General features: G+C 41.2%; 1 protein-coding gene across 2 annotated transcripts in view; it reads right to left on the reverse strand.

Moving 5' to 3' along the window:
• LOC119773232 (serine/threonine-protein phosphatase 2A 55 kDa regulatory subunit B beta isoform) overlaps positions 1-17,201 on the reverse strand; it is a 108,301-nt gene that overhangs the window by 44,181 nt on the left and 46,919 nt on the right. The window contains exon 1 of one of the 2 annotated variants that reach the window (XM_038270132.1): positions 14,785-15,521. The exons of the other annotated variant lie outside the window; for it this stretch is intronic. Within the exon in view, the coding sequence (XP_038126060.1) occupies positions 14,785-14,854 (70 nt within the window). The 5' untranslated portion in view covers positions 14,855-15,521. Of the gene's footprint in view, positions 1-14,784; positions 15,522-17,201 lie in introns of those variants that run through there. 2 annotated transcript variants of the gene reach the window in all.

The raw sequence follows: 17,201 nt of genomic DNA on the forward strand, positions 1-17,201 counted from the left end.
TTTAGAGGTTATCAAGTCTACAGATAACCAGTTTGGTTTTAAGGCTAGGCTGGGCACAGATATGTGTATATATGCTCTAAAAGAGATTACTTATAAATATAATAAGCAGAACTCTTCAGTGTTTATGTGTTTCCTGGATGCATCAAAAGCATTTGATAGGGTAAACCACAGAAAACTATTCACAAAACTGACACAAAAAGGAGTACCAGAGTATATTGTTCGTATTTTGAAGTACTGGTATACTTAGCAAACACTGCAGATTAAATGGGGGGAATGTGTCTCTGCTCCATTCAAAGTTAGTAATGGGGTGAGGCAGGGCGGGATTTTGTCCCCAGTTCTCTTTAACTTGTATCTGGATGAACTGTCACACAAGTTGAGAGCTTGTCACACTGGTTGTGTGGCTGGTGACTCGGTACTTAATCACCTGATGTATGCAGATGATTTAGTAATATTTAGCCCCAGTACTGCTGGGTTACAGCAACTACTAAACATCTGCTCTGAGTATGGTCTGGAACACGACATAAGGTACAATCCATCTAAAAGTGTGATCATGATCTGTAGGAGTAAGGAAGATAAATCTACTGAGTTTCCAGATTTTTTGCTGTCAAATACTGTGCTGGGCGTAACAAATAAAACCAAGTATCTTGGGCACATCATCACAGAAAATCTGTCAGACGATGATGATATTTGCAGACAATGTAGATTGTTGTATGCTCAAGCTAATACCCTTGCACGTAAATTCGGTTCATGTACTGATAAAGTCAAAGTGGAACTGTTTAATGCATATTGTACCTCTCTGTACACTGCTCACCTGTGGACTACCTATAGAAAAGTCAACCTGCAAAGGCTGCAGGTGGCCTATAATGATGCTATGCGGTTACTTTTGAAACGTCCAAGATGGTCCAGTGCAAGTGAGATGTTTGTCACAGCAAGAGTTAATACCCTACAAGCTGTTCTACGAAAGTTAATGTATAAGTTTATTTGTAGGTTAAATGCATCTGAAAACGATATTATTTTGTCACTCACTGATACCACACGTAGTGCAATCCCATATCAGTCTAAGCTGTGGAGACACTGGTATTCCTGTCTTCTTAAAGATCCTATTTAATTGATAATGGTACTTGTATTGTGTTTTTATCATTAACTATTTTTATTTTATTTTTATGTATGTATTTATTGGACCATGAGTCCGGAATAAAGTTTATCTATCTATCTATCTATGCGTATTTCCTGTTTGGTTCCTTACCGGTTTGTTTTGTTTGTATGACCGCTATTGCGGAAAACGACTTGGAAATGCGGAAAATCACCGCCTCAGCCGTATCTAGACCCACAGCTAGTTCCTGATTGTCTCTCTTGTGTTGTGGCGTGGAATAACATAGCACAGACCATGCTTCAATATTGGAAATAAATCAAAAATATCTGCGACACACTGCTGCGGGAGGATAACCAGCCCTTTACTGTGACCGAACGTCCACCCTAACCTCTGAATCTCTCCATCGCCATATGGAGCGGGGACTAGGGGGTATAAATCACATCCATCATGGCGATTCGATTCAGTATCGATTTCCTGACCAAACAATTCGATTATTTTTGATACACAAGAATACACCACGATGTGATTCGATTCGATTAATTGGTTAATTTTTGTTTTTTTACCTTACAGGCTAGACAATGTTTCAAATTTGAAATAAATCAATAAAAGCTGTAATATTATTATGCATTTTTTGTTTTAGAAACAACAGCAAATAACAGAAGTAGAAAAGTTGTACTCCACTTATTCCTATTAAAACCTCATTCACTGAAAAAAAATAATACCCCTGCGTTATAGATTCTGAAAGGCCTTGCATCAAAAAATGCTGCAAAAAGTCAGTGCAATGAGTGCAATGCAAAACCTCGGCTCCAGACTTCCCGCCCCCTCCACAGACGCTCCGCTGCAAAATTGTAGCTGACCGCAGACAGGAGGCCGGCTTGTTTTGTTTTCCGAAATTGCAGAAAACAACTTGTGAAGTTTGACCCACTAGAGGAGCGAGGTGCGCGAGACCCTTTTTCCACCTGGATCTCGGCTCTTTTTCACCGTCATGTCCCTCCGTTGCGCAGACGAACTCGCCCCCACATCGTTATCGCCTCGGCCGTATCTAGACCTAAAGTGTGTAGCGCAGACCGCGCTACAAAATTAAGCATAAATCAAAAATGTCTGCGTCAAGCTCACAGCGACACACTGCTGCAAGAGTATAACCAGGAAGCGAGGTAGGAGGGCAAAATAGGTTTTGCGCCCCCGCAGCACGGGAGTCAGAATTACGCCCAGGAGCAAATGGATAAAAATAGACGAGTCGCTTCTCTTGCGCACGCGTCGATGCATCGGATTGTCGGCTGTTGGATCAATGGATCGATACAAAACGATTATTATTTACACCCCTAGCGGGGACTATATAGTAGACTTTATAGTGAACTCAGTTAACTGACCGTTCGGACAGATGATCACTACTTTTCACTCACCGTTGGTCACGTAACTCCGTCTCCACCACACGGTGCCTGTGCCATCTTTGTTATAGGCCGGCACCGTTGTATAGCACCAGCCTATGACGACAGCAGGCAGCTGTGACAGCAAATCCCATAATGCATTGCGAGGAGAGCTCTACACGCAAAGCATTCTGGGATATATCTGCCTCTTCCGAGGCTTTTCTTCTGAGCTACACACTTTTTCTCTTTCGATCCTCGGCCATTTTCCAAGAACCGCGGAGAAAAAAGGTGAGCTTCAATGAATGTCTGAAAGTGCAGAAAAAGATAGCTAACGGGACGAGCGAATAGGACGGCCTGACGTAAACATATCACCAGAATGATTGACAGTTAGGAGGACCACTTAATTAGATGATCCACCAGGAAATAAAAGATCATCCTGTATACACTTAATGATTGTGTTAAACTAATTTATTTTATATATATAAATATCTAGTTTATCATTAATCATTTTAGAATTATGTTAAATGTACAGAAAATACAGTATATTCTTTTGAAATCACAATTTGTGCACATCAGGTTCAAGGCGTCTGGGGCAGCAGTCCCACACGTCTCTTTTTGTTTTTCTTGGTTGTTCCACTCTTTTTCCTCTTCAAGCTCATCATCATCATATTAACCCACAGCGAGGAAACAGGAATTGATGGATGTCATTTAACTAGTTTACACACGGCTACATCCCTCAATCATTTCTCTCTGGCGGCGAAGCGGAAACTCAAAGCAACATCATGGATAGATGAGTTTTTCTGCATGCAAATGACTTTTTTTTTCTGCATGCAAATGACTTTACATCAGGGAAATTAATCTCTTCAGTCTCAGAAACTGATGGAATTTGGTTCAAATTGGCAACAATTTCTCTAAATTGAATTTTCTTTTCAATGAAACTGGGTCACAGATGTGCGTGTTCTGTTTGCAAGAGACTTTCCGTTTCGGGAGGGTTGGGTCAAGACAGACATGAGAGATCGGCACCCAGCCGATTCAGTTGATCAGATGAGTGCTTACACACTGTCCTTATCTTTCTCTTACACAACCACACACACACACACACACACACACACACACGGCTATGTCAGCAGACCATAACCAGATGAAGCCCATAAATCCTGTGACTATCCAGGTCTAACAAAGACAGGTCAGCGCTTCTTGATGTTGCAGAAGGGACGCTTGGGATAGCACACATCCATCAACAGTAATAACACGAACAAAGCTGTCGTCCTGCAACCGTAATGTGTGTACGTACAACAGAATTAAAATCAAATCTCAGCATGAAGCAGATTTCTTTTTGTTTCTGCTCACCAATCCAATCCTCCCCCTTCAGCGTGTAATATTGACGCCCAGCGATCCAACTAGCAGGGTGGAAACATAGATATGCATTGATTCTGGAATGAAAACAACGCAGGAAGATCAAGACACATTTCAAATTTATTTTTAGATGTCGAAGCTCAGAATAACAGAACAGGGAAACGTTTGAGCCCTTAAATAGTTTAAATTTGAGTGGTTAAACCTAAACCGAAGCACTGAGTGAGCTTATCGTGGTGGAAAAACAAACAAAACTTTGATATGTTGGGATTGAAAGGTTGTGTAAATCCAAACCCAATGGAAATCTAGTTGCGTAAGATGCGTGCAGTAATTCCAGGTAGAGGGGAAAGCGACGCGAGCAACATGCTAGCGTGCTTAAGCTTTGTTAGCATTAGGTGACATGGAGAGGAGAGGATTATATCACTTGTGCTGAGCTGCCTGCGTCAAAGGATCAGGCTGGGTGGATAATTCTGGTGTGTTCTCACTCTCTCTTCCACCTGCCGGCATTGTTTCACTGATCACCCATGAAAGGTACAACCTCTTTTCTTCCAGGAACATGCAAACCTCCTGATTTCTGTTCATTTAGGACATTAAAACCTTTCTTCTGCGGATGATAACGAGTTCTACAATGGAGATCAATCAGAAATGTTGAATAAAGGCAGATACCTCTTCGACCTGCAGCCCTGTCCTATAATTATTGGGCTTTATTAGTTGCACACAAAGCAGCAGAGCACAATGCTGCTCCCTTCATCCGAGGAGCATCAGTCTCTTTGTAGAGAACAAGCTAATTAACCTGGTTTTCTCCAGGATCAGCCCTTTGAGACGGATGCCTGGTGTGTTAACGCCATCCCTTTTTACCACGTATGTTTATGTGCTTGGATTCTTTTGTGCACGAGTCTTTGAGCAAAATCCACAATCTCACTGGAAAAACAACCTAGAAATAAGTAAGAAGATTCTTAAATTAAATGTATTTACCCTTATTTTGAGTAGGTAAATGAGAGTTTGCCAATAGAATTAGTATTTTTACTCTTGAAATAAGATAATGCAACTGTGTTTTCTTATTTTAAGTGTAAATTGTCTTGTTCTGTTGGCAAAATGTCTCTTTTAGCTCCTCAATCCAAGAACAAATGCACTTGTTTTAAGAAAAATTGACTTATCTAGATTTTGATTTAAAAAAAACAGTGGAATTGAACGAGACGTGTTTCAGCTCCTCTTCTCACACTTCATTCACACGTCGCTGTGGCACACATCTGAGTTCAGACAAAACACAGGCGAAGCAGAGAGAAAAAAAGGTGCAAAGAGTGAAATCGGTTCAGCCTCATTTGAAATGCCTGTTATTTGGTATTCTGTCAGAAATTGAAAACAGAGAAGAGATTGAAAGGGGGGGGATGGTAGAGTCGAATCGGGATCAACCACCAAAACAAGAGCAGATAGTTTTCCTCTGGTTGCCAAGGTGCAATCCCTTTCATCTCTCTGTTGTGAATCAATGCTCAGATGCCTGCAGCATAGAATAAAACACTGTATTTTTAGTTTTTTTGTTTTTTTATTTGGTGACCTTTTCACCAAAACACAAATGGATATCTGCAGCAACGCTGCTTCCTGCACAACACGCTTTCAAAACTTACAAATGCATCCCGTCACAAACTCCTGAAAGGTCAAACAAGACTGCGCCTGCAGGCTAACAGCGCAGGAAATGACTCCCAACCTGCTAGCCGCGCAGGAAGCCGAACCGAGGCGGAGAAAATAGGACATTTTTGTCATCATGCGACAGTAGCAACACAACAGTATCTCTTTAATAAACTCTCATTAAAATTTTATGGCGCCCCTGACTTAATAAGAAGCTAATCAGGGAATGAAAGCAGCTGCAGAAGAAAGACTCTGACTTGCCCCAACTTCACAGCTTGTCGTTAAGCCCCCACAACCCCCCAAACCCACATATGCAGAATCTTCCTCACACTGAGAGGCGAGGAGGCAGGGCTCTGTCATTTGAGTGTTTCTTAGTGAATAATGGATGGGACCTAAGGGGATAGCGGGCTAAGTCTTTTCATGCTGGGGTCCTAAAGTGTGGCCCCGGGCCATTTGCGTTGGCACAGACGACCCGCTCGGCTCGCATCGGAGGCGGCGAGAAAAAAAAAGGCTGTGAGCATGCCGTGGAGGGACTGCATCAGTATTCTCTGGGCTAGAGGTCACGGGCGAGCTTGTACAGACATCAGAGGGATGCATAATGGCAAAGCTCAGAGAAAGAGATGGAAGGTGGAGGATAAGAGGAGAACGGAGGGTAGGAAGGGATCATATATCCAACCAAGAGATCTTTAGGTCATTGTTCCCGTAACTAAATTGTAAAGGACCAAAAATCAATACCAGAGCAGACATTACGTTAGGTCTTACCTCACAGCCTGGAAGCTATTTCTATTTTCAGTCCTCAGCTATTTGCAACATTACATGAAAATCGAAGTGGATATTATAAGAGGAGGATTTTTAAAAGCTGAAAAAACATTATAAGCACACAAAGACAATTGTTCACCCATAGTCAAAGTAAATACTAATAATGTAACGCTAATTATTAGCCTGATTTCACTGAAAACCTTATGCTAACATAAATAACAGTTGGATATCCTTAAATTAGGGCTCTGTAAAGAAGCTACAAGCCCTCAGTGTCTTAGCTGCAGAAAACCGTCCAGTTTTCATAAATACAGGTGAATTTTTAGCAGAGGTTGAAGCAAACGTCTGCTCACAGCAGAACTGCAGCATGATTCAAAATATACCAGAGCAGAAGTGATGTCACAGCAATGGTTGTTATAAAAAGGGATTCATCTATTTAAAACATTAAAAAAGATCTATAGTTTACAAATAAAACTAGATTTCCCATCCGATTTTAACGATTGGATTTAAGGTATTAGCTTTTGTAAATTAGTCTCTTTGTGCATTTATGGATCATCCGGATCACCTTTACTCCGGCAAATTCTAAATGTGCCCATTGTCTCTAAATATATAGTGTTGTATAAGAAGTACAGGTTAGATGTTCGAGATCGGCCTGTTTTTCCAGTGTAGTCCTGTTTCTCTGACTGTGACTAACTAGCGTCGTGAGACCGTCCTGATCTCGCGAGCTTTCAAGATTTCACTCGCTTATCAGTCTGGAGACTCTCTGTTGAAGAAAATTTGGAGCCGTTCACCAAACGAACGTCCAATCAGCGTTGGCTTTGAGGCGGGTTGAGCTGTGACGCAACGAGAAGCGCGACAGTTCAGTCTAAAGAACATGGCGGCTTCCGCCGATGAAACTAGCGTTAGCGTGGCTATCGAGCAAGTTTTATCGGAATTACAGAGTATTTCTTCACTGAAAGAAGAGCAAAACACTGCTCTGGAGGCTTTTCTCAGAGGAAAAGATGTTTTTGCTCTTCTCCCGACTGGTTTCGGCAACAGTTTGATCTATCAATTGGCTCCTCTTCACCGTCGCTCTGTTAGTAAGTCATATGCTTCGTTGATCTGATTGGTTTATTTGGCCCGTCTATCACCAACATAGGCCAATCAGCTAACCAGTATTTTCGCCCCTTCCCAAAATTACTTCAACGGAAGGTTTCCAGATGGATATGCGGAGCAAATCCATCTGGCGGAGTCAGGTTAGTGACTAACTGGATGTGCTCTCTTCGTCCTCTGGAGTTCGTCTGCCTGGCTGTGTGTTTCCTGGACGCGGTTGACAGTTGCCTTTTGTATCTATGCTTCTTTTTCTATGTCTGCTTCTGTCTCCTTGAACCCCAGTCGACTTCAGCAGATGGCCGCTCACACTGAGCCTGGTTCTGCTGGAGGTTTCTTCCTGTTAAAAAGGAGTTTTTCCTCTCCACTGTCGCTACAAGCATGGTTAGTGTGACTTTGAATCAATCTGACTGGATGATCTGGTTGAATTGCAAAGTTGTTGTGAGTTGGAGCTATAAAAATAAACTGAATTGAATTGAAAAGAAAAATTCTATGAGTTGGGTTGAATTTTCGTCCCGCTTATTTTACCAGAAAAACTCACAAACTGATTTAAAAAAAGAATGAAGCAGCAAAGAAGAAAGAAAACCATCGCCTGCCTCCTGTTGCGCCTCAGTGTTTAGGTGTTACGGTATGACCCTTTATAAAAAAGTCACACTTTCAAAGCTGCGATGTTTTTTTTATGGAACGTTTACTGCAGAATAAACCTCCTCAGGCTCTGAGCAGCTGCATCATCATGAACCCTCCACCTGTGCTCTATGCTGCTGCTAGCTCTACAGGCTGTATGATGGATGAAGAAGGTGAGTGCCACGAACTTTCCCACCATCTTTGTCCCTCTCAGACTCAGCTTGACAAACTATTAAACACTTTAGAGTCCGCTATCAGGAAATACTTCTGCTAGACGGCAATATTCTGCAGGAAGATAGCTGCTTTACAGGAAGCAATACAGCTAAAATGATGATGCATCTGCAGGAGCATCACCAAGATCTGCTTCCTAAACTCCAGTTTATGCAGCACAGATATAAACGAGCTACATTAAGCTGCAGGCGTTTATGAAACAACTGCTATTTTACTGAAGCAGGAAGGAAACAAATACGAATAAGAACAGAAATGAGTGCAAAAGCACATTGTTTAGTACAAGAAACCAAGGTTGCAGAATGATAATCTAACAGATGAAAACTGTGATCCTAGATTAGTATGACTGCAGCTATAATCTGACTGCAATTTATAAAAAAAATTGTTAAAATAAATTGTAAAGGCGAAATATTAAATATTTACAAAGGGATTGGACAGTTAATCTCTTCTGTCAGTGCATATCATCACTAGAAAGACACGCAATATACTGAAAGTGCAATATATGTGAATAGAATAGTCATACCACTACCTCACCGTTGCTCCTTACCTACTACACTTTCACGTAAAAGTAAATCCACCTGTATATAAGCCATCCGGATTGTACATATTTTTAATTTTTATTTCTTCATTTCTATTTTGTTTTTCATTTTGTGTGATACAGGTACACTTGCACCTTAATCCTTATTTATCTCGATATACTGTATATATATTTTTTATTGTTTATTCTTAATGCACCTTTCTCCTCCTTGTTTGCACCTTCTTTGACTTCTATGCCAATATGTGTGTATAAGTGAATTTCTCCGCTGTGAGATCAATAAAACTCATCTAATCTAATCTAATCTAAAAGTATTTAGATTTAAAAGTAAGTGTATTTGCTCTTAGGTTGCGCTGGTAACGAACAAACGTTTTTTCTAGAAAAAAAATTTTTTTAGATACGATGAAAATGAAATCAGTCAATGGAGTTTTTTTGTTATGTTAAATATAAATACACCGGAAAAAATAAAAATCTAGATAAGTTATTTTTTCTTAAAAATAAGTGCATTTCTTCTTAAATTGAGGAGATTAAAGAGATATTTTGCCATAACACAATTGCATTGTCTTATTCCAAGTGCATATTATCTAATTATCTTATTTTAAGGGTAAAAATACTAATTCCATTGGCAAATTAGCAAATTTACCTATTCAAATCAAGGGTGAATACACTTAATTTAAGACATTTTTACTTATTTCTATTCTAGATCATTTTTGCAGTGTAGTTTTATTGTATTGGAAAATAGTCTTTCAAACCTGCATAAATCAAGAAAAATATTTCAACAAAAAGCAACTTACTTATACTTCAGTGTATTTGGGTATTTATTGGTTAATTTTAAGTAAACATGAAAGCACTGAATGTCTCGGTATCTGTAGCCTTACACTTTGCCTACACTCTCTGATAGTTGCAGTTTGCCAGAAATCTAAACAATGAATTCACACTTGAAGGGGGGAGAGAGCCAACGGGGGGGGGGGGGGGGGGGGGGGGGGGGTTGGTGGGGGGGGTTCTTATTCTCTGTTTCTGTGCCCCATAAAGAAAAGACCCTTTCCTTTCTGCTTCAGTAAAATAGCAGTTGTTTCATAAAAGCCTGCAGCTTAATGTAGCTCGTTTGTGTCTGTGCTGCATAAGCTCAACCTGGAGTTGAACGGTTAAATTTAACTATGATTATATAGATTATGCTAAAGATCAGTCCAAGATCCAGCAAACTTATACATTTTTTACTTTTCTTAATCCAGAACTTCCATGATTTCTGTTGTTATAATAACAATAATAACACTATTTATTGTGAGATTTTTAACTTGATACCAGCCTAGTTGATAACAGCCTAGTTGATACCAGCCTAGTTAATACCAGCCTAGTTAATACCAGCCTAGTAGATACCAGCCTAGTTAATACCAGCCTAGTTAATACCAGCCTAGTTGATACCAGCCTTGTTAATACCAGCCTAGTTAATACCAGCCTAGTAGATACCAGCCTAGTTGATAGCAGCCTTGTTGATACCAGCCTAGTAGATACCAGCCTAGTTGATAGCAGCCTAGTTAATACCAGCCTTGTTGATACCAGCCTAGTTGATACCAGCCTAGTTGATAACAGCCTAGTTAATACCAGCCTAGTTAATACCAGCCTAGTTGATACCAGCCTAGTTGATACCAGCCTAGTTAATACCAGCCTAGTTGATACCAGCCTAGTTGATACCAGCCTAGTTAATACCAGCCTAGTTAATACCAGCCTAGTTGATTCCAGCCTAGTAGATACAAGCCTAGTTGATACCAGCCTAGTTGATACCAGCCTAGTTAATACCAGCCTAGTTGATACCAGCCTAGTTGATACCAGCCTAGTTAATACCAGCCTAGTTAATACCAGCCTAGTTGATACAAGCCTAGTTAATACCAGCCTAGTTAATACCAGCCTAGTTGATACCAGCCTGGTTGATACCAGCCTAGTAGATACCAGCCTAGTTGATACCAGCCTAGTTGATACCAGCCTAGTTGATATGAGCCTAGTTAATACCAGCCTTGTTGATACCAGCCTAGTTGATACCAGCCTAGTTAATACCAGCCTAGTTGATACCAGCCTAGTTGATACCAGCCTAGTTGATACCAGCCTAGTTGATATGAGCCTAGTTAATACCAGCCTTGTTGATACCAGCCTAGTAGATACCAGCCTAGTTGATAACAGCCTAGTTGATACCAGCCTAGTTGATATGAGCCTAGTTGATACCAGCCTAGTTGATATGAGCCTAGTTAATACCAGCCTAGTTGATACCAGCCTAGTTGATATGAGCCTAGTTGATACCAGCCTAGTTGATATGAGCCTTGTTGATACCAGCCTAGTTAAGACCAGCCTTGTTGATACCAGCCTAGTTGATACCAGCCTAGTTAATACCAGCCTAGTTGATACCAGCCTAGTTGATACCAGCCTAGTTAATACCAGCCTAGTTGATACCAGCCTAGTTGATACCAGCCTAGTTGATATGAGCCTAGTTAATACCAGCCTTGTTGATATCAGCCTAGTTGATACCAGCCTAGTTAATACCAGCCTAGTTGATACCAGCCTAGTTGATACCAGCCTAGTTAATACCAGCCTAGTTGATACCAGCCTAGTTGATACCAGCCTAGTTGATACCAGCCTGGTTGATACCAGCCTAGTTGATATGAGCCTAGTTGATACCAGCCTAGTTGATATGAGCCTAGTTAATACCAGCCTAGTTGATACCAGCCTAGTTGATATGAGCCTAGTTGATACCAGCCTAGTTGATATGAGCCTTGTTGATACCAGCCTAGTTAAGACCAGCCTTGTTGATACCAGCCTAGTTGATACCAGCCTAGTTAATACCAGCCTAGTTGATACCAGCCTAGTTGATACCAGCCTAGTTAATACCAGCCTAGTTGATACCAGCCTAGTTGATACCAGCCTAGTTGATATGAGCCTAGTTAATACCAGCCTTGTTGATATCAGCCTAGTTGATACCAGCCTAGTTGATACCAGCCTAGTTAATACCAGCCTAGTTGATACCAGCCTAGTTAATACCAGCCTTGTTGATACCAGCCTAGTTGATACCAGCCTAGTTGATACCAGCCTAGTTGATATGAGCCTAGTTAATACCAGCCTGGTTGATACCAGCCTAGTTGATACCAGCCTAGTTAATACCAGCCTAGTTAATACCAGCCTAGTTGATACCAGCCTGGTTGATACCAGCCTAGTTGATACCAGCCTAGTTGATACCAGCCTAGTTGATATGAGCCTAGTTAATACCAGCCTAGTTAATACCAGCCTAGTTGATACCAGCCTAGTTGATACCAGCCTAGTTGATATGAGCCTAGTTAATACCAGCCTTGTTGATACCAGTCTTGTTGATACCAGCCTAGTTGATACCAGCCTAGTTGATACCAGCCTGGTTGATATGAGCCTAGTTAATACCAGCCTTGTTGATACCAGCCTTGTTGATACCAGCCTAGTTGATACCAGCCTAGTTGATACCAGCCTTGTTGATACCAGCCTAGTTGATACCAGCCTAGTTGATACAAGCCTTGTTGATACCAGCCTAGTTGATACCAGCCTAGTTAATACCAGCCTTGTTGATACCAGCCTAGTTGATACCAGCCTTGTTGATACACGCCTAGTTAATACCAGCCTAGTTAATACCAGCCTAGTTGATACCAGCCTAGTTGATACGAGCCTAGTTGATATGAGCCTAGTTGATACCAGCCTAGTTAATACCAGCCTGGTTGATACCAGCCTAGTTGATATGAGCCTAGTTAATACCAGCCTAGTTGATACCAGCCTAGTTGATATGAGCCTAGTTAATACCAGCCTAGTTGATACCAGCCTAGTTAATACCAGCCTAGTTTTGGCGATTGGGGCTGAGTATCGATTCAAATTTCAAGAATTTATTTGATTCTGAGGATTTAAAATCAATTCTTTTCTATTCGGTCAGATCTCAGTTTGGCTGCAGGTATAAAACTAAATTATCCGTTATCCGATTTATATAAGTGGAGTATTATATTTACAAGCAACAGCAAATCAATGAAGCAATAGTAGTTAGTGGCAGCTGTAAGACAGTGGAAAATGTTTTATTTTACTGCTCTTGGGTTATAAGAATAGATCTTTGGGAATTAATATTAGAATTGATCAAGAATTAGAAAACATCCCTGGTGATGTTTTGGTTTCCACCATTTAGTAGCACTTAAGAGTCTTTTTTACTGACTTTAAAAAAATTTCTATGCGATTTCTATGCGCCTCCAAAAAGTCTATATCTCCTCCCTTTTTTTTTCTTTTTTTTTACAGTGTCCTGTCTGGCAATGTGGCAACAAGAATAATTGTATTGATACAAAAAACAGCCCAACTGATTTTACTTTCACAAGTGGAGCAAGTTCGCCATAGTGTTCCACTTGATTTATGTATATATCTCTTCTCTAAGTAGCTGTAAGCTTTAAATCTTAACAAAAAATAACAAATTTCTTTATGCAAACTGAAGACAACAACCCATAGCTTATGACCAGCCCATATTAGTAACCACCAGGATCTGCTGAAGCATGGGATTGGTGCTAGACGCGGGTCACCATGAGTGACATCATTAAAATGTCCTGCTGTCGTGGGCGAAGATGGCCCTAAGGGAAAGCCCCACAGGCTCTCCACCACTACCACCCATCCAGGAGCGCCGTGTGTGTGTGTGGTTTGAACAGAGCAGGCCTGACACAGCATGTGCCCTCTGCTGAATTTATGAGGATGGGCAGTGGACCCCGACACCAGCCTGCGCACTGATCTTTCACCTGCACCCTGACTCCATAGATGCAGACACACAGATCCAGGGACAGACACTTATTCATCATACATGAAGAGAGCAACAATCAGTCGTAAATCCCAGCCATAAAAAAAAACAAAAGTAGACGTGTTAAAAGCACAGATGGGCCTCAGACTTCCCTAAAAGGAGACTAATTTTACAATCTGTGTAACCTTCATCTTCGTCCCTTTTATCTGCTGAACGCACGACGCAACGAAAGACGGCGAGACGATGCGAATAAGAAGATTCCCCTCCCAGTTTTAATCTCAGCTCAGACATTAAACAAAGATTTCCATCACCTCCACCCCCACTTCTCCTCCTCTCACTGTGAAGCAGCATCGGTGTTTAGCAGCAGTGATGGGGAATCATCTAATAAGTTCCAACGCTGAGCAAGTGATGGGGCTCCACGTTGCATTTGCTTTAAGCTGCTAAAAAGCAGCAGAATAAAAAATTATTATTGGATTTTTCTTCTCCAGGCTTCATGGAAAGGCACCTGTTACCTGAGCTCATAATCTGCATCAACATTTTTATTACATTACCTCTTTTTTTGGGGGTCTGTAATATTTTGGATGAAAGCAGTTTGTTTTCTGGACCTTATTTCCTACAATAACAATTATTTATAAAACATCAAGCTGTTTGCAGCGTTGGGAGTTTTAAAAAGGCTGCTTTAGAGAATTACCCCATGTTTATGTGTCTATAGGCGGGATTAAGAAAGATATCACATTTCATTGTGTTACCTGCTCCATAATTAGGACACTTTCTCTGTAACAAATGTCAACAAGTGAGTCAGGAAAGCCCCATTTTCCCCTCTATTATTTAAACAGGGTTATATCCAGATTACAGGTGGATTTAATCCCCTGCGACCCAAGATGTCCTAATTCCTGTGGTCAATCTGAAATAACAGGTGATCATTGGAAGACAGCTCCTCATGTCAGATACAGCACAGGAAATATGCACAATGTAAAATGAGTAAAAATGTCTTAAATTAATGTATTTAACCTTAATTTGAGCAGGTAAATAAGATGATTTTCCAATGGAATGAGTATTTTTACTCTTAAATTAAGATTACTAGATAATATGCACTTGAAATAAGACAATGAAATAGTTTTTTTTTTCGTATTTTAAAGGTAGATTAATTAATTAATTCAAGAAAAATGTTACTTATTTTAAGAAAAAATGACTTATTGAGATTTAAATGTTTTGCAGAGTGGATTTTTATTATTTCTCTTGAGGTGAATAAAAGTCTATAAATCTAAATTAACTTCCAATAGATGTGCGTGGATTTTATTTATTATTTTTCCATTATTTTAAATGTGAAATCCTAATAAAATACCTTCGGTTGCATAGTTGTGATCGCGAAGGAAGCTGTTGTTAATTTTCCGGGTGTCACTCTCCTCCTCCATTGATGAATCGGCTGGTTCCGGATGCTGGTATCGGCAGAGCTGCTCCCATCCTGCCCGGTACCGTCAGCATGCGGGCCGAGGGACCAGCGGGGGGCCTGTCATGGTGGCTCCGGACCCCCGGTGGATCAAACCTGTAATGATGGATGGGGCGGCTGATTCTGTCCACGCCTTGATCTACAATCCACAGCGATGCCAATTAAAGGTTGGATTAATTTCACTGCGCAGTTGATCCAAATATCCGAGAAAAAACTGGATCCTCTGCAGGAAAAATGAGAGAAATGTTGCGTCTTCCTGAAGGTTGAACCCGCAGCAGCAGCTCCGTAAATCTCTTCTAAAGGATTTGAGTTTAGAATAAGACCCCCTCCTCCTCCTCCGCCTCCTCCTGCTCCTCCTCCTCCTGTTGGATGATGCGTCAACAGCGCGCTCCGGTACCTGGCTCCCCGGCTGTCAGTGCGTCCTGCTCCTCTTCATTCATTCATTCATCGGAGGCTCCAGCTGACTCACTGTGGCGTTTAGAGCAGAGATGGATCCTTCAGCAGAGGAGGGGCCCCTCCCTGCTGCATGACTTTAAAACTCCTCCACCATGGCTGCCTGATGACCGACATTCAGCTTTAGCTCTAAAAATGACGCAGGAAAAAACGCACCGGCATCCTCCCATCCTGCTGCTGTTACTGCAGAGGAATCCTTTCATGAAAGCAGACCGAGGATCCCACTCTGCAGCTGCAGCACGGGCGGTTCTAGATGGGGGCTAAAAGGGGCCAGTGCCCCTGTTAAATTGGTCCTGGACCTTTTTATTGCCTCTGTACCCAAGACATAATACATTATAAATGTATGATAAATAAATTATTATATGAACTGCATCAGAGACATTAAAAAATAAGGACCTCAGACTAATTAAATATCTTATTTTTACTATTTTAATAATATTTAAAAAAATATATATATAATCCTCTAGAAGTTTATTGGTTTTGAAGGCATTTATTCACCTCAAGGTAAAAGACTGGAAAGTTGTGGTTCTAAAAAAAAAAAAAAAATACACAGGGTGGTGGTGGTGTGCCCCTGGGGCCTCGGGTTTCCAGGGCCCACGGCCCGTTCCACTTCAGGGTGGCTGGCTGCCGAGCGGAGCCCGCTGTCTCCTCCCCGTGGCTTCAGCAGCTGGAGGGGCCATCTCTTCTCTTCCCTATGAGGGGGTGGGGGGGTAGGTTGGGGGAGTCTGGGATGGCCTCTCCTGGCCTTTGCTCTGGGGATCCCTTTGGGCATCTGCGGTTTTGGGTCCCCCAGGGACAGACTCAGTGCTCTGGATGGGCGGGTCTTTGGCTCGTCACAACCACTATTGAGCATTTTTGCTTTGGATAAACTTTACATGCACAAGTGCACTTTCACAAACAACTACAGGTGCTTAGTGATTCACGTCCATACAGAGAGTCCATATTTTTATCTTCAGCTACCACAGTATTCATGTCAGATTAAATAATACTACTTATACTTCAACAATAGTATCAAGGTGTTACTTTATTGTATCTCTTATACTATATCCATTGGTTGTGCTGTTCTTTTTACTTCTCTTTGCAGGTGATGAATCAGACTTAAGACTTTTATCTTTCATCTTTTTCCTGTTTTTCCTTTCCTGTTCTACTTACATTGCAGTGTCCATATAATCTGTAAAACTCCCTGCATGAATTATAATAGCGGAAAACTATGGCGACAGCCGTACTGCTCCACATGTGAAAGCAAACTCTGTTGGGCATCAAGACATTTATTGTTATTACCAGTCAGGGACTGGTTTTGAAAGAAGTGCAGCCAGGACAAAGCTTTTATCAGTTAACATGGATTATAAAGAAAATACGGTTGATTTAATAAGGAATGCTTTTAGAGGGCTTTTAAATAAGCCATTTTAATTTCCTCCTCTCTTCAGCACCGGTGCTCTCTGCCCGGCTTGATACAAGGAAGTGCCGCCGAATCAGACCGTCATCCAGGAGCAGCTTTGGATGAAACAAAGTGATCTACATTTTTTTTTTTTTTGTCCTTCCAGGGCTTTTCCAAAAACTGATGGTCTTCACAAGCCGATTCAAAGGTTGTGCATAGAGAAACATTTCACGTTCTGTAATGTTCCATTTACCTTATGCTTTTATTGTGAATTCTAATAGCAGGGTTAGGGTTATTTTTACAGGAAATGCTATAGGGTTGCCAGGGTAACAGCAGATCCAAACTGAAAGATCTGGTAGGCTGATGAATTATTAAATACTAAAGTTGTAGGAAAATGGCTGTTCCAACCGTTGCAGTTGAGTGGATAAAGTGAATGTGATTGGTCATTTATCAAGGGTGCAGGATTGTTTTGGTGGAAGGT

The sequence above is a fragment of the Cyprinodon tularosa genome, unplaced genomic scaffold (genome assembly GCF_016077235.1).
Source record: "Cyprinodon tularosa strain WSP-4 unplaced genomic scaffold, ASM1607723v1 ctg751, whole genome shotgun sequence".
Lineage (NCBI taxonomy): Eukaryota > Metazoa > Chordata > Actinopteri > Cyprinodontiformes > Cyprinodontidae > Cyprinodon > Cyprinodon tularosa.